The 18,829-nt window shown below is 36.0% G+C and overlaps 1 protein-coding gene across 1 annotated transcript in view; it reads left to right on the top strand.

Moving 5' to 3' along the window:
* The window catches only part of LOC145679657 (protein EFR3 homolog B-like), a 92,309-nt gene that overhangs the window by 64,503 nt on the left and 8,977 nt on the right, over nt 1–18,829 (top strand). The window contains exons 10-15 of the mRNA XM_081750233.1: nt 443–578; nt 2,098–2,384; nt 8,374–8,546; nt 11,370–11,604; nt 14,106–14,237; nt 17,277–17,540. Coding sequence (XP_081606359.1) covers nt 443–578; nt 2,098–2,384; nt 8,374–8,546; nt 11,370–11,604; nt 14,106–14,237; nt 17,277–17,540 — 1,227 coding nt within the window. The remainder of the gene's footprint in view (nt 1–442; nt 579–2,097; nt 2,385–8,373; nt 8,547–11,369; nt 11,605–14,105; nt 14,238–17,276; nt 17,541–18,829) is intronic.

Below are 18,829 nucleotides of genomic sequence, written 5' to 3' on the forward strand. Positions count from 1 at the left end.
AGCAGATGATATCTCTATGAAGAGTAGATAATAAGAAACTATGATTGCACTCTTCTCTAGAATTTTGTTTTTTATGCATCCCGAGATAATGCTAACCATTAGAGTCCTACCTTATAAAAGTTTATTTTCTCCCTTTATTCTTAATAGAATATCTCTTTCACGGCACTATAATGCAATGAGAAATTTAAAAAAAGAAAAAAAAGCCTCCAAAGAATTCCTTTTCACAGAGCAAACTCTTAGCTCTGTACTGACCAACATTACTTTTGAAAACACAGTATGCATACTTTTGATTAGGAGCGCCCGAAGATAATTTTCTAGGGGGTATCTCCGTGGTTGCTTCGGGCGCCCATGCTTTTGATTGAATTTAATTGCAAATATTATTAAAATTACTTTTAATTTACGAAAAAAAAAAAGTAAAGCTGAACGCATTTTTGTTTTGCAGGATAACAGAACGCATATTGTTGTTGCTGAAAGTATGAAATATTTCCAAAAGATGGCAGAGGATGCACCAACCATCGTACTCACAATAATTACAACCATTTCCCGTATGATGGCAGCAGCTGCTCGTTGTGGAACAAGTAAGCTACAATACGGTTTTAAAACAAGCTCGAGAAACGACGTTTCCCGCATCCCCCTCACCCAACTAAAGCTCCAGGCCCGTAGCCAGGGAAGGGCTAAAGGGGGCACTGCCCCTCTAAATTATTTTCCCCCTCTAAAAAATAACGCTGAATATAATTTTCAAACTGACTCAAAACCAGTGAAATTCTTGCAAGTATCTTTACCAAATTAAATTCAACTTTACGAATTCTACTCATTTTTGTGTAAAATTATCTTTCTTGCTAGATGCATCTTCGATTGTCTTTACCCATTTCAAGGTTTATTATTGCAACCATGACAAGCATCCAAGGATACTAGGTGCACTTCCAAACAACAGTATCATAGTCCACAACGTTAGTTGTGAATATTAATAAACTGTAGTGTCTCGTTTGTTTTGGAAGATAGAAAATTGAGTGAAAACGTTGAATAAAACATGTAGTTCTATTTTGTATTGATATAATCTAAAATTGCTGTAATATAATTTAGTTCTAATGTTTAAAAAATAAATACTTCAATTTTAATTATTAATATGAAACACAGTAACTCGCAAAGAGTTTGTATGAAGCACACATACAAAAAAAAAAAAAAAAAAAAAATCATGGTTTCTATAATTCAAAAATAAATAGGCCTACAGATTCTGTAAATAATAAATAAATAAACAATTTTATGGTGTTCTTTGATGTTTTTGTCATTGCCCCCTCAGTCTTCATTTCTGTCCCCCCTTACAAATCAGGTTGGCTAAGGGCCTGTAAAGCTCTATCGTCTTCAATCGGTCTGGAGACATAATTAAAGTTCTGTAACTCTGGAATTGCCTCAAAATCACGATGCTATATCAAAATCGAAATTTCTATCCGAAATAGACTTTATAGGTGAGAAAGGCACATTAAAAACACGAGCGCTGGCGGCTACACGGGAGTACAGTCTGCAGATAATTATTAAATATGTTATTTTTATTTTAATTATTTTTTTGTATGAAAAACATAAATTTGATTGGAGTTCACCGTTCTCTACAGCGTTAGTTCGAAGTTTTATGAGACGTGAATCTACAATTTATGATTCAATCTGAACCACATTAATGCTTTGAAATTTCAAGCCTCTCCCAGCGGGAATCGAATCTGTGATCCATAAATAAAAAGCACGCACGCTAGTATCCTGTCCTCGCAGGCCCGGAGCCAGCCAAAACTGTAGGGGGGAAGCAGTAGAAGTTAAGGGGGGCCGATCCAACCATACTATATTTCATTTCCAAGCCTACCGTGAAAATTTTAGGGGCCAGTAAAAATTTAGGGGGGCCCGGCCCCCTAGCCCACCGTGAATACGGGCCTATGTCTTTCTTTGTCTTAGTGTTCTTACAATGGGCCTGTACAGATCTCATTTAGTCTCAATGTTGAAAATTCATATTTAATTTCAAATAAACAACTAATTAATTGTTGCCCTAATAAAATAACTAAATTATTATTAGTGTAGTAAATTTGTAAATTTAAAAGAAGTCCTGTCTTCCAGGTGAAACAATGGACGAAGTGATAAAGAAGCTCCTTGAATATATGGAAGAAGCCATAACACGTAATATACGTTTTGTAAGCAATACTTGGGATCCATTTCTTGAAGCTCTACAAACAGAATTACAAATGGCGGTGCTTAATTTTGCTCTAAATCTTTCGCCAGAAGAGAGATCTTCCATTCTCAAAGTCCTCATAACGTCAGCACGAGAACCAAAAACTCATTTTCGATGTAGATCTCAAGATGCTGTGATAAATATTCAGAAGGCATATCTACATATGGCCTCAAAGGTACTGTTTAACCTATGTAGTTAAAGGTATTAATAGATCAATATTTAAGCCACAGTTAGCAAAATCTGAAACACAGGTAGCCCAACACTTTTTCAATCGCATCCGCAATATCTCTAGTCTCATCCCCAATGTCTCTATCCACAACCCAATATCTCTATCCACAACTCCAATATCTCTATCCACAACCCCAATATCTCTATCCGCACCCCAATATCTCTATCCGTACATCACAATGTCTCTATCTGCATCCCCAATGTCTATCCGCATCCCCAATGTCCCCAACCACATTTTCAACATCTCTATCCACATCCTCAATATCTCTATTCTCATGGGTGGGTCTTTATAGGGTTTACAATTTCAATCAGTTATAATTCTTTATTGGAACCACATACAGACTTGATTTTTGTCATTTTACTGCAAAACACATGAAGTTTTTTTTTCTTTTTTTTTTTTTGTAACAAATGCATTAGGGCTCAATGTGTGCACCTGTGATCATCCTGGACACATCCCAACGAGTTTCAGTTCATTAACATTATCAGGTAGGGGAGGGGTGTACAATTTATCTTTCACAAACCCCCACAGAAAGAACTCAATTAGCCTGTAATCTGGAGAGCGTAGCAGCCAGGCAATTGATCCACCACGACCTATCCACCTATCTGGGAAATGATACTCAAGAAATTCCCTTACGTCCATCAGGTAGTGCGGCGGGATGCCACCTTGTTGCCACCATAAGCGGCCATCGAGATCATCTTCATCTAAGTATGGAACAAGGAAGTTCTGGAGCATATCAAGATAGGCTATGCCGGTGATGGTGCTCTCAGGAAAGAAGAATGGTCCGTATACCTTTGCTCTGGAAACAGCGCAAAACACGTTCACTTTGGGGCTGTCACGAACCAGCTCCACGTGCGCATGTGGATTTTCCGTGCCACAAATATGACAATTGTGTGTGTGGACTCGGCTGGTAAGGTGAAAAATTGATTCGTCACTGAATACCACATTGTTCAAGAATAACTCATTATCAGTAATGCTATCCAATATGGTAACACAGAATTCATGTCGGGTATGTTTATCCTCTTCGCTCAGTGCTTGAACCTAGGACAGTCTATATGGCTTCGGGGACAAACGTCTACGCAATACACACCAAACAGTGGTCTGAGGGATACCAGTTTCTAGTGATGCACGTCGTGTAAATTTTCGAGAACTGCGGACAAAACTCTCCTTAACTGCTTTCACCACATCGTCAGTCACGGGTGAGCGCCCTGGAGCCATTGTGTGTCGCACAGAACAACCTGTTTCAACAAATGTCTGGTACCATTTGTACACTTTGGTCTGCTGTGGTATTGTTGCTAACTTTGTTTCTTCAAACCAAAACACTCACTTACCTCTTTCCGCACCAGTGAAAGTCCATTTTCAACAACTGACCGGTGGCGCAGCGTGTGGTCAACTCTGCAACTACTCACTACGTGAGTCAAACTTGAAGTGTTTTGCAGTATAATGGCATCAGTCAATGTATATTGAGTATTACAGGTAGCACATTTTCTGCTATCGAGAGAAAAAAAATTACCCAGAATTCTTGCGCGACGTGACGTCACGTGGAAGAGAGCACGAAACAAACACATTGTAGGGAATACAGTAAGCGGTGTCGATGCCTGAAATTTATAAATAATTGGTAATTATTGAGACAAAAATGAATAAAAATAACTTTGTTGTTGCTCAATGTCCGAATTGAGAAAGGAAGACTCCATGTATAACATAGCACTCCTTTCCTAAAATGTTGTTGGTACGACAGAGAGTTTCTCGGTGTAAGCGCGCAATCAGAATCAATGTAAACAATGCTAATATTTATTCTATTCATTTCTTACCGAAAGATTATGAGACAGACTTACAACACGAACTTCATAAGCTACCTATAAGAAAAAAAAGTTCCGCAATTTCTTCTCTGCATATATCGAATTGGCATGGAATTGTTAAGAATGAACAGAAGTAAAAGGTGAAGAGAAAATAATTTATTTTTCAAACATATGAAGTTGAAGAACTTGAAAGAAATTTATGTAACTAGAGACATGGGTGTAGATCCTGTAGGACGAGCAAAATTGTTAGAAAAGAGGATTTGCCCATTTTGTCCCCATAACTCCGTGAAGCCAAAAAAATAATCGAGACAAACCTGATTGGCCGCTCTTTTTTGCACCAGTAATGTTCGCTCAAAACTAGGTTTTCAATATGCCAGCATGTAGTGTTCATTGCGTTTGTTCTTTTTGAAATACTCACTTTAACGTTTAAAATGGTTACATGTGCAGCTTACGGATTCGTGTTCGTTACCTTCAAGGGGGCTCGCGTTCTTATTTCCGTTGAGGCTCGTGCTCACTTGAGCTAGGACTCATCCTCCAATAAGGATCACACTCAGGGTGGGATCCAGGATTTTCTGAGCGGGGATGCACCAATAATTACCAAACTAACCAATTACACCGAAACTCTTCAAAGTATGTGACAATATCCTTACCCTTGACAAAGCTGACACATAGAACGGGGGGCGGTTATTTTAAAGAAGGTCGCATACTTGGTGAATTCTTTTCCTTCAACCTTCAGAAAATCGACTTAATGTATTGCTTTTGCAAAGCTCTGTTTTCTTTTAAGCCCCAAAGGAAACATGATGGCAGAAAGTTTCGGAAAGTGTTGCTATTTTCACTGCTAGCTTCTCATTTTAGATAGTGTATATTTACAACGAAGGGATGCACGTGCACCGGTGCACCCCCCTAAATCCGGCCCTGATAACACTCACTAGACTGCTGGGAGCTCGTGCTCACTAATTTCATTGAGGGTAGAGGCGCGGTGGCTCAGTGGTAGAGCGTTCACCTCCGGTGCTTGGGTTCCCTGCTTCGATCCCAGCTCACGCCGTGTGGACCTTGTGGTGGACAAACACCGTGCTTGTGGGTTTCTCGGGGTTCTCCCGGTTATTCCCACTTTCTTCATTCCACCATTTCATTCATTTCTCATAATCACCGTCTCCTTTAGCCTAACCGGCATAAGTGTGGAACGTAAAACTTGAAGACTTCATTTCATTTCATTTTAACTTTATTGGGGTACACGATTATTGGGTTTGGGCTCACTACACTCAATTAAGCTCGGGCTTACTAATCTGAACTAGAATAAGGACCACTACCATTAATGACCTCGTGCTCAATGATGTCAGTGGGGCTTGCATTGAGTTTATTACTTTCAGTGGGGAAAGCGTTCACTATTCTCATTAAGGCTCGCTCTTACTCAAGCTCGGACTCATATCCTTCAATGAGGCTCGCGTTTGCTCGGTCTCGGTCTCACATCTTCCAGTGAGGCTTACTCTCACTAGTCTCCTTGGAGATCGCGCACCCTAATCTATTTCGAGCGAGCACGCGATTAGTTAGGTTCGGGGTCACTAACCTTAAACTCTTGCTCACTCGCGCGTGCTATCTTCCGTCAACTGGGCTCGAGCTCACTCATCTATCGGGCTCAAACTCAGTGACACCAGTGTGTATTAATGTGGGCTCGGGATCCATATTTTCAGTGGGGTTCGCGCTATTTATTCTCGTTGAGGCTTGAGCTTTTTTGGTCTAGGACTCACATTCTTTAATGAGGTTCGAACTCACTAGGCTCCTTGGAACTCGCGCTCTCTAGTCTCCTTCGGTCACGCATTTGCTTGGATTTGGGCACACTAATCTGGATTGGACTCGTGCTCACTTGTCTTGGCTCACTTCCGTCAGCTGGGCTCGATCTCAGTACCATCAATATAACTCGAGCTCACTGATACCAGCGCGGTTTTCACTAATGTGGGCTCGGATTCATTACCTTTAGTGTGCTCGTGCTCATTATTCTCGTTGAAGCTCGTGCTGATTTGGCCCCGGGCTCATACCTTTGAATGAGGCTTGCACTAACTAGGTTCCTTGGAGCTCGTGCTCTCTGATCTCTTTCGGGCAAGCGCTTACTTGGGCTCAGACTTCAACACTCAGTGGGACTCGAGCTCACTGACGCTAGTAGGGCTTGTACTCATTTTTGCTTGGGCTCACATCCTTCATTTAAGCTCGTGCTTACTCAAGTTCTGGCTCAGATCCTTTAATGAGACTTGCAGTTATTAGCCTCCTATCACTCGCGCTAACGAATTTTGTTCGGGCACATTTTCCGCGAACTAAACCCAAAATATAGTAGAAACACGTAAAAACAAGAACATTTAATTGAGCAACCTGAACCTAAAAAAAAATAAAATAAAATAAAAATAAAAATAAAAATAAAGCCCAAACAATGAAGAAAAACAGTGCAAGGAAAAACAATCAATGCGTTCCGGGTTCTGTGACTTCTGAGGGCTGCAATCAACAATGAGTGGATGATAACATTAATGTAAATTTATTATAAGATAGCAATTTACCCTACGTATTTGTAGTGTTAGAATTAGTAATATTTTTGTCTCTATGTAGTTTCAACAATCAAATGGTTAGAACACGATCGGGGTATACAAAAAGTATATGCTAAAAGCAGAAGACACGATTTCCTCTCTTCCGCGTGACGTCACACTTCCAGCGACCAATGCCAGTTGGAATTGCATATTTAGCAGCCCCTGGGCATCAGTGGTCGAAGTGAGACGGTATGAGGTGGTATGCCATACCGCCTCTGGTTTTTCAGTGGTGAAGGCATACCCTATCTGGTTTTTCAATGATTAGAACATACCGTCACTGGAAAGTAGATGCTAAATACCATTAATAATCCCAGTTTTGTACACAGTAATTGACGAACAGCTTTGCACGTAAAAATATGTTATTTCTTATGTAAAAATAATTTCTAAGTTGACAACACCGACATTTTCGTTATCTTGTTCCTATCTTTTGTTTTAAAATGAGGTGTCTTCAAAGAAGTTTACCTAGTTTATATTTTGATGTGTCATATTAAATTATAATCTCTTCTTATAGTATAATTTCTTCTTAAATTATAATTATAATTAAATTATAATTATTAAAATATAATAATTATTTCTTTGTTATGTATGTGTGCGTGTCGTCTTGTCTTAACTCATATAAATGTCGTGTTTTGAGCATGGGCGGATTTAGGGGTTGTCTGCTGTGGAGGCGGATCTTATGGGGTTTTAAATACCCATCATTCGATATGGGGGTCCGGGAGTTTTCCCGCAGGAAATTGGTAATATAAAAACTCGGGTTTTGAGCATTTTCATGTATAATTCTCTATAATAGAACATAAGGGGATTCTTTTATTTGATTTTTTTTTTTTTTTTTTTACAAAGTTGTTGGCGATAGATCTAAGTATCTCCATGCCCTCTCTCCCCCTGCTAAGTAAAGAGAAGCTCTCCAGTGGCTTTCAGTCATTACGTAAATAGAAATGCAATCTTTCAGGCAACATACCCTCACTATATTTCAACATTTAGATAGCCGGTATGTCGAGTCAAAATCGTAATGAAACATACCGCCTCTGCTTCCCCCCCCCCACTTCGAACACTGCATATAAACCAAGTCTGTATGTGGTTCCAATAAAGAATTATAACTGATTGAAGTTGTAAAACCTATAAAGAATCACCCTGTATAATCTCAGCTTATTTTTCCCGTTAAACAACTGTAAATATGAGTTCATTTTTTAAGAATAATAACTATACGAATATTTTTATCAAGTCACTGTATATCCGCCCAGTGAACTAGTCTAAATTGGTCACTCCACATAAAATACATAATTTATATACAAATTCAGCATATATAATTTATATATTATTATATTATATTCAGTAACAAACTTGTAGATGCACAGATTGCGGTAAAATTGAACAGGTGTCCAACTCAGTTGTCTACTCATCTTTTATTATTATTATTATTATTATTATTATTATTATTATTATTATTATTATTATTATTATTATTATTATTATTATTATTATTATTATTATTATTATTATTACATTCAGTTAGAGTTTTGTCAGTAATTTTGTTTTTTTTTTTTTATTTTGTCTCACGTATTATAGATTGTTTGTTATAATCCAGAATCTAAATCAGATCCTTTACTGTCAACTGAGATATTGGATTCACTGTTGGAGATGTCGTTTTCAACAAACGCCGAGATGCGATATTTAGTTCAAATTAATATTCAAAATTATTTGGATACGCTTGGCAACAAAGAAAAATTTAATAAATGCAGGTAAACCAATATTTATCATTTATATGTTGTTGTTGAAATTAATAATTATTATTCCAAAAAAGAAAATAATGATAAAATAGATTTTATATACAGGGTGTTTCAAAAGAACACTGACAACGTTTGGGAGGTGATTCCTGACACCAAGATAAGACAAAAAGTATAGACCGAACTGGATGCTGAACTCCGTCATTTCGGAGTTGTAGGCTGCCGAAAACAGGAAAAAACGAACTTCAAAGGTCCATAGCTCCAAAACTATTAGACCTACCGTAGTCGGGTTAAGACTTCATTTAGGAACTAGTATGTGTCCTATCCAAATATACATGTTTCAGAATAATGCAATACTCACGCAACAATTTTTATAGAGGGAGTTTGGCTACTGACATATAATTTGAAGTACTCACCAACCACCTCTATAAAAATTGTTACAGAAGTACCGCAGGATTCTGAAGCTTGGATATTTGGATAGGGCACATACTAGTTCCTAAGTGAAGTCTTGACCCGACTACGATAGTTTCCATAGTTTTAGAGCTATGAATCTTTAAAGTTCATTTTTTCACGTTTTCGGCAGCCTATAACGCCGAAATGGCTAATTTCTGCACCCAAATTGGTCTATACCTTTTGTCTTATGTTGGTGTTAGAAATTACCATGTATATATAAAGTTATTAGTTTACTTTCTTGTCTAGAAGTATTCACAAATCAAACCTTGGTAATCAAATCATCATTATGACGTTCACTCATATCCAAAATGATTGTCGCATATCTATAACTGTCATCTTGTTAGAATATAATTTGATAATGATTTTGTAGGGTCCTTTTAATACTGGTACTATGTGTATAATCGTAAAATGTATATTTGTGGTCAATTTTATAGGAAAAGAATTATAAATACGAAAATTAGAATGCATGAAGCAAAATGTTTGTAAATGAACAAGAAAGTTTTATTTTCGTCTCATTATTCTTATTTACTGCTCTTTTGACATGAAATTTGTCGCATACATGTCTTTGCCGATTATACACATACCAACATTATAAGAAATACCGGGCGAATTCGTTGTCGAATTATATTTCTAGAACAACAATAACAACAACACAAAATTTTTGAACAGTCCCTAAGTCTAGTTTTCGTATTTTCTACGGAATTAGCCATTTTTCCTAATTTTAGAATTAGCCTAAATCTAGTTTTGGTTTGGCTACACTGTATGCTGTTTTCCAGATATAAGGCCTACAAGAACTATATTGGTTGGAATATATTTGGAATATATTTGATTGGAATATATTTGATCTTTTGATGCATTTTTGGATCAGGGGTCACAAAATCTTTGAACGGCCCCTAAATAGAGTTTTCGTATTTTCTGCGGAATAAGCCAATCATATTGAGTTAAGTGATAGTTTTGGTTTGGCTACATTACATGTAGTTCTCCAGATATAAGGCATACAAAAACATTTTTGTTTGGAATATATTGCATCTTTTGATGCATTTTTGGATCAGGTGCCACAAAATTTTTGAAGGACCCCTAAATTGAGTTTTCGTATATTTTTACTGAAAAACCACATCATACCGATCTTGGATGTGGCTACACTATACTGTATGACGGTAGTTCCAGACATAAGGCCTACAAGAAAATTTTGAATTGAAGTATATTTGGAGTTTTTGATCCAAAATTGATAAAATGATTGTACGAACACAGTGGAGAGCATTTATCAATGTTTAAGGTACACAAGTTATTACACAATATGTTCTAATAATAAATATTATTTAAATGATGTTGTCACACTCTTTGCGGACCTCTTGTGACGCGTAATGATTGTAATAACTTCTAGACCAGTGGTGTCCAATTATAATAGGACGTAACCGTCTTTACTCGTAAAGTGGAAGGCCTCAGCAAATAATAATAATTATAATAATAATAATAATAATAATAATAATAATAATAATAATAATAATAATAATAATAATAATAATAATAATTATAATAATAATAATAATAATAATAATAATAATAATAATAATAATAATTATTATTATTATTATTATTATTATTATTATTATTATTATTATTATTATTACGCTAGAAAAGAAAGAACATAAAATAGTATTTGAAATATTATATACCTATTCAATTTGACAAATGAAGGTGACTAGCAGCGTTTACAATTGCTGGGATATCTACAGTCATTCCTGTTGTTGCGAGCCGCAGGAAATGTAAAAGAGAAGAATTTCCAAGTCAGATTCTGAAGCGATTCTTCGCAATTTTCATGGTGGAAAAATGCACTTTCACACAAATAAGTATTAGCAAACACTAACACTCTTTTCCGACCAAACTCCAAAATGTAGGGAAAGATGTTGCCTTGGATTCCCGCGCCTTTTTGTTGTACAGAATCACTAAATGGATGCCTTATTTCGAAAGAAGAGTGAAAAAATTAAAAGAATGAATAAATATAAATGCAAATAGTATTAGTAATAACAATCGTAAATCTTGAGAGTTTGTGGGCCATAGAAAATGGTTTGGCGGGCCACGTGCGGCCCGCGGGCCGCCATTTGGACGGCACTGTTCTAGACGAAATTAAGAAGGAAATGAGGGCAAACATTTTGTACATAATTTTACAACACGAAACGAGGAATACTTTCCAAGAATCGATACGAGGCCAGAAATAAGTCTTCAAGAATCGAGAAGAGATGAAAATTCGAGAAAAAAAATATGAGATGAGACGAGACACCTCGACTCATGGAAAACACTATATGAAAGATAAGGTTTGCCCCAATGCTCCTTATAGCTCCTGTATATCTGTATCCATAATGCCTGTAAACTTTTTGGTTACAGGGTAGAATATGACGAAATTAATCTTGGAACAGCCAATCGGGAAGGAAATTTAGCTTTCATCTATGAATATGGCAAGAAGATTTTCGAAAGCTTGTACAACAATATATTTTACATAAATACACACGAAAAACATCTTCAAGGCGTTTTCAGTACAGCAGCGTTGTTGTGTGTGGAATTTCCATCTGATTATACTACAACGCTCATCTTGAACTTTCTGTTAAATGTTCAAATGAAGGTAAGAAAAAATAATTTTCTCTTAAAGTAGAATTTGTCATTCTTTAGAAACTTGTTCCTTGGAAAATTGCCTTGCTAATGTAGTAGGTAGAGTAGTTTAGCATGCGAGATTCGGTTATCTCCCAACCTTTCATTATAAAAGTCTTGTTATATACAAATATAACATTTAAGATCACTCTATTTGTGGTTTAAGAATATAATGTTCTGTATGTAGTTTGGGTAAATAGGTGTCCCAGGGCCCAGGTAGGCAACAAAGGATTCCACATAGCTCCAGGTAATCCAAGTGGCAGTAGTTTAGAAATTCACAGTGCTCCAGTCAAGCAAAGAGAAGTTGGTGTCCTGTAGAGCTCCAGTCCAGCTTAGCGCTCAAGGAAACCACGGAGCTCAAGACAAGCTAGGTGGTTGCGGTTAGGATCTCTCAGAGCTCAAGGAAAACTAAGAGAGTGATTGAATTTCCAGAAAGCCCCAGACAATTTAATTGGGCAGTAAACTTTAGAGCTCCAGGCAAGCAAAGTGGACAGGAGAACTCAGAGCTCCAAGCAAGCTAAGAGACTTGGGTTAGGTTAGATCTCTCAGAGCTCCAGGGAAGCTAAAAGAGCGGGATGACTATCCGAAACTGATGCAGATGAAGGTTTACAGCTTCAATTATATCTTCTTGTGAATAGTGGTGGCGCTAGTGTTCCTCTTCTGTCACGTGACTTGATGATTATGACGGTACTTGTCGTCTGCTTGTTAGTAGCGGTTGTAGTAAAAAAAAAAAAAAGCACGTGGATTTGTTTACAAATAACAAGCTTGTGTTGTTTTCACAAATATAAACAATGTGTAGGATATTATACCTTATTTGTGTAGTTAGAGAACGAATAAGTAATAATCTGAAGAGTACAAAAATAAGTATAATAAAAAGAATATGTCCACCTTAATTCCTCCTGTTGAAGCTAGAAGTAATAAGTTGAAGATCTTCCAGTTTCAAAATTGTATTCCTTGAGTTTGGAAGTCTACGGTAGGCTCATAATTTGAAACCAAAGTAACTTATTCTTTTTTCTTTTTTCTTTTTTCTTTTTTTAAGTCTTCTTTGAAAATCTAAAACCTATCTATATGACGATATGTTTACATGATTGCAGTTTACCGTCCTTATATGAGACGCAGGATTTAAAACACGTGAGCTCCCACCGGATAACAAACTAGAGTGTAACACAAAAACAAGTATGCTATTTCACCACAAGGGTGCTTAACAATTTCATGTTAGTTATATTCTAATTGTAATAAACTTTAAAATAAAATAAAATAAAAACAATATAAGTATTTTAAAAGGATCCTCGATCAAATTCTGGATTTCAGTGCATAAAACATACAACACATAGAAATAAACTACAATTTAGTTACAAATAAATACCATCAAGTAACACGTGTATTTACTATGAAACAATAAATAAATAGGATCTTATAGGCAAGAAACAACTGAATACTAACAAGCAACAATTAAATGGGTTTTTATAAAGAACCAAATAAGTAAAAGCAAGAAACAAATAAACAGTGTATTATCACAAAGGAATAAATAAATACTAGTAAGGAACAAATAAATAGGGTATTATTATCAAAGAGTATTTGAAAACTAGGAAGACACAAATGAATAGGGTATTATTATCAAAGAGCATTTGAAAATTAGGAAGACACAAACGAATAGAGTATTATTATCAAAGAGCATTTGAAAACTAGGAAGACACAAATGAATAGGGTATTATTATCAAAGAGCATTTGAAAACTAGGAAGACACAAATGAATAGGGTATTATTATCAAAGAGCATTTGAAAACTAGGAAGACACAAATGAATAGGGTATTATTATCAAAGAGCATTTGAAAACTAGGAAGACACAAATGAATAGGGTATTATTATCAAAGAGCATTTGAAAACTAGGAAGATACAAATAAATAGGGTATTATTATCAAAGACACTTGACTACTAGAAAGAAACAAATAAATAAGGTATTATTGTCAAGAAACAATTGAATACTAGCAAGCAACAATACAAAATAGAGCATTAGTAAGGAACAAATAAATGTTCGCAAACAATAAATAGATTATTACCGAGGAAGAGATGAATACTAGCAAATAAAAAATAAATAGGGTATCCCCAACGAACAGATGAATACTGTTTGTTCAAGGGACTCTCCGGAACATGAATTTCCCTCAAAAGAATAAGAAACAGAGTATGATCAAGGAACAAATGAATACCTGTATGCAATAAATAAATACCATTGCCAAGGAACAAATCACAAAAGCAACAAATAAATAGCGTATTGTGAAGGAACAAATGAATGCTAGCAAGTAACGAACAAATATCAACAAGTAACATATAAATACCACCAAACAACGCGATATGTTAACAAAGTAAGCAACAAATGAACAATATATGTACTAGCGAGTAAGCTATTTATTTAACTTACATATTTTATTTCGAGAAATTCAACTATATGTAAGATATTCTCTTTCTTCTTTGAAAGGCTGAAATTATAAAGGAGAAGTTATTCGACGAATCTTCATATTTCTTTGTTCACATCATGATATCTTCTATTTTGACGCTTTTAAAGAAGATAGCACCAGAACTTGAACCATTAAATAACTTGACAGACAAGGTATTAAAATATAATAAGTACATATAATAAGTATACTACTAATAAAATATAATATATAATAATAAATATGTTAAGTATATAAGTATATACTAACGCGTAAGATACTAAGTATATAATAATAATAAAATATAATAATTATACTAAGAAAGTGTTATTTTTTTCCTTCATAATAATTTGAATAAGCATTGCAAACAAATAATGATTCGAAGTTTTATTGTGGATTCTTCTCGTCTTTGATATAATTTTGTGTGTATGCGAGAAGCGGAACAAATCCATCCCGCTTCGGTCGGCTTAGCGTCAGTACAAACATAGAGCTTAGGCTCCGGCCTGTTCCTTCTTCTCCCTCGGTCCCGTCTGCCGACCGAAACGGACTCTCTTTTTCAGTCATGAGAAATGTATAATCACATTTTACTGAAGGGCAGACATTTAAAGAACTGCTCTATGAGGCAGGATATCGCTACAAATATCCAAGCCAGAACACATAAGCAGAGAGTAACATCAAGCATAGTGACTTACACTATGTTGCCAAACCTCTCATAGACATCAATCAGGGTTGGAAACTCCATATTAAAATAACTATTTTTATTTAGTCATTCCTCTTTCTTGTACAGGAATAAATTTCCTTATTTTTTTTCTTAATTATACAATGTGTCCACAAAAAACACTCCTCGATTTTATTTGGTTATAAAATGAAAACCCTGAGGAATATTGTGTTCATTTTTCGGGTAGATGTATAACAACTTATAACGTTTCATGTGATATATGTTCATGACCGGCACTCAATGTGTGCCCCACCTGTCACACGGTAAACATCCAGGCGATAATCGAGCTCATTCCATACTCTAGAAAGCATATCCGGCGTGATTGTGTTTACAGCTTCTGTGATTCTGTCACAGATGCACTCTTCTTTGACGAAGTTCTTGTACCACTTCAAAATGGATTTGTTCGAATGTGGTTCCACATCAAATATGTGACTGAACACACGTTGAACAGACACAACACTCTTCGTTGTGTAGAATTCTAACACACATCAGCTGCGTTGCTGTTTGGAGAGCGCCATCTTGAATTTACTGCCATCTAGCGGAAAAATGGGTAAATGTTACAATCTGTAGGGAAGAAACAAAAATATCTTGAGTTACTACACCTTCTGACATCTTACTTATAAACATATTGCAAAAAAAATGTACAATCAGTTCAAATCAGGGAGTGTTTTTTGGACATATGGTATTTCTTCGTATTAATTGGGAAGACACGTGACTTTGTGACTAAAATATAGAACCGTCCCTGTATTGTTGCTTACTTTTCCTTCTTTTACATTACAGCAACAATTTTTGTTAGTTGTAATTACAAGTTCATGCAATTATATGGTTTAAAGTAGTAACTTAAGTAGACACAGTAGTAGAGCAAGAGAAAGATAGAACTATTATGAAGTGGTACATGTCTGAGTAAGGAACTGTCCACATATTACGTAACGCTTTTTTTGACCAATTTTACCTCCTTCTTTTCCCTTGTCACACTTCATAAAGCAAGGCTGAACCCCTCTCCCTTTGTTATGTAATACTTTTCTTTTATTTTTGTTTCATCAACAATTTTGCTTATTTTGCGGGTTGTTACAACAAAAAAATATATGTTTAATGGTAGAACTTTTTATTACAAAATTCTTGTGTTCTGAATATATTTGTAATGCTTTTCTCCAACAAATCGAAGTATTAGAAAATGGTGGAACCATAATAATATTTTAACTCCATAAGGTTGTTTAATTAACCAGTTTTAATTCTTCGAAATTGTACTGTCGTTTTCCCAAGGAGATCGCACTCATCCTTTTAGGTCACCGATGATTGGCAAAGAGAAAATACTGCCGAAAAATACAGGTGAAGCAGGATCTAAATAACCGACATCAACTTCACTTTCCGCGATCCAGGATGCTTCGTATATTTGAAGTTCGCCAGTGTGGACAATGCAAAGAAATTCTCTTTCTTGTCGACCACAGATTTGAGGTGACTGCGCACATAAAGGGGCAAGGACATCTTTGAGAACAAGCTTTTGAGCATCTTCTTTGGATTTCAGTTTACCCCATTTTTAAATTCTTCTTGTCCTAAATCAGTGCCAGAATCCAAATAAACTCTATTCCATCAGAAATATTCAAATCCAAAAGTTAAAAAAAAAAAAAAAAAAAAAAAAAAATCAGTACGAGATGAATATCCAACTAATTAGGTTTCTAACATTTTATTTTGCTCCAAAATCGTGGATCGTTCCATCGCGGAAAATATTATTCCACGAAAAAGTTTCTTCTGTTTCACATGCGAAACTCTGTACAAGAATAGAGTGGGGTAATGGTTCCAATCTAAAGTTTTAAATAATATTTTCAGAAGTAGCCTTACGAGTGGGAACGTGAGGGCATTTTCAAGCGGTGGTTACGATCACTAACAACTATAGATATACCACATTGACTTGACACCTAGTCTTCCGTTCCAAGCCTTGCTATCGGCTGAAGGAATTCCACTGCCTTTGACGCAGACGGCTGCAAGGCTCTCTTGCTTAGCAGTAACTGAACTCTTATTGGCTCAACGCGTGGGTGTGAGCTTTAGTTCACATTTTTGCCACGACTCAAGACATTTTGGCAGCACTGTAACTTCAGAAAAGCGTGTGCTGTAAATGCAATGTTCCGAAGGCCACATAACTCAGTTTTATTGTATTGTATTACATGAAGTATTCGTCACCAGTTATGCTGGTGTCTAGTAGCGTCTTCGAATCGCAATTCGATTCGCAAATTTGTCGAAACATTACAAAAATTTACTTATTTATAGAAAGAAAAGAATAGAATAAAAATATTTAAGTATCTGCATATAAATCTGAGAATAAAAATAAAAACTAGAGCAAGAAATAAAAACGTTTTACGCAACGAAGACGTAAACTCCCTTCTGCCCCTTGTCACACTTCATAACGCAAGTCCGAAACCCCTCTTCCCTTTGGCGCGTTACTTAATATGTGGACGACCCCTAGATCTCCCTGTATAAACATTACGTTTTCCTGTTACAGCTAATGGAAACGAGATTTCATTCTGCACCATACTTCCTGCCAGATTCCAATTTTCTTCCTCAAGAGCCAGACAGCATTCGATACCTGCCTCCGGAAGCTTTCCTCTCTGAAGACAGTGTTTACGAGGCCTTCGTCCAAAGTGGTTTTCGGGAGGATATGCTGTTGTTGTTGCGTCAACAGTTTTCCGAGGTGGAAATGTACGATACTGCTCGTGTGTCTGCTGAAATGCCGATGTCATCCTCAGCATCACTGTTGAGCTTGGAGGTAACACCAATCGCTAATGTAAACAAATTAGTGCTTTTTTGTTGAATATAATGCGATCCCATATTTAAAAAAAAAAAAAAAAAAAAAAAAAGAGACCGAAATAATAATACCAAATAATACCAAATTGAAACAAAAAGGGCTGAATTTTATATGAGTGTAATACACGGCTCTATAACATGAAATTGAAAGAGGTAATGTTCTAAAACAACCCCCCCCCCTTCCAAGAGCACAAATCAACGTGTCGATATAGATCTATAAAACGGAGAAATGTTCGGATATCTTTATATTCGTCAATATGGCGTTACTAATAAACAACTTAGCCCTCTAAGCCAGCAATTATGTCAATGTATTTTAGCGTCATTTGTATCCCAGTATAGTTCGAATTACGAATTTTCTACACAACGTTCCTAAGTGTTAAGCGGTGCAACGCCACAGGATACAAGTTCAACAGCATTTTTTAAGAGTCCAACAAGCAGTATAAGTAACGTGAGATGCAGGAGAAATCTTACCGACACTTTAGAAAATGTGACAAATATTTGTTAAATGGTGCTGAATTGGGTAGAATTGTACCAACTTTTTCACAAAAGGGGCTGAAAATACCAGCGTGGTACCAACGGGCCGATGAATGACAAAAAGGGCTGAATTTGGTACAATTGTACCAAGTGTGGCAACACCGGTCCTGATAATAAATATTGCTCGCGAAACTCAGCGTAAAGAAAATTGAAAGAAATGAAAAATAAGTCCACTTATGCGTAGCAAAATTTATTCAGGTTTTGGTTTATTTTCTGCTAGTTTGTAATACTGATATTACAAGAAAATGTTATTTTACTTAGTTTCTTGACGTCTCTAACCTAAACGAATCACGTTATGCCAGAAAACACCAGAATGTTTTCAAATATTCTTGCTTTTGCCATGCTGATTTAACATACATTACTCGTACGTTTTCGCTCGAAGGAAGGTGACCAGACAAAGGCATGTTTCGCGGACACTCGAAATTGTCAGTGAAACAATTAGTAAATCGCGTAGAGCAGTCTGTTTGTAGTTATGATATTTCCCCTACTTCCATCGCTATTTCAGTCGTTACAGATTTAAAATATAAAGAATTATCAAATTTGAGACTTAAAATTTACCGTAACTTCCTGTATTGTAAATATTTCGTTTATCTACAACGAAATTTTCATGAGCATACTGCAATATTATAATTCAATTTCCATTCCTGACTGTGGCAAAAATGCAGAAAAATGAGCCAGACCTAATGGGAGTTCGTAAGGACCTAGGGTCATCTTTTC

Source organism: Thermobia domestica, chromosome 2, assembly GCF_964235325.1.
Source record: "Thermobia domestica chromosome 2, izTheDome1.hap1.1, whole genome shotgun sequence".
NCBI classification, from domain to species: Eukaryota; Metazoa; Arthropoda; class Insecta; order Zygentoma; family Lepismatidae; genus Thermobia; species Thermobia domestica.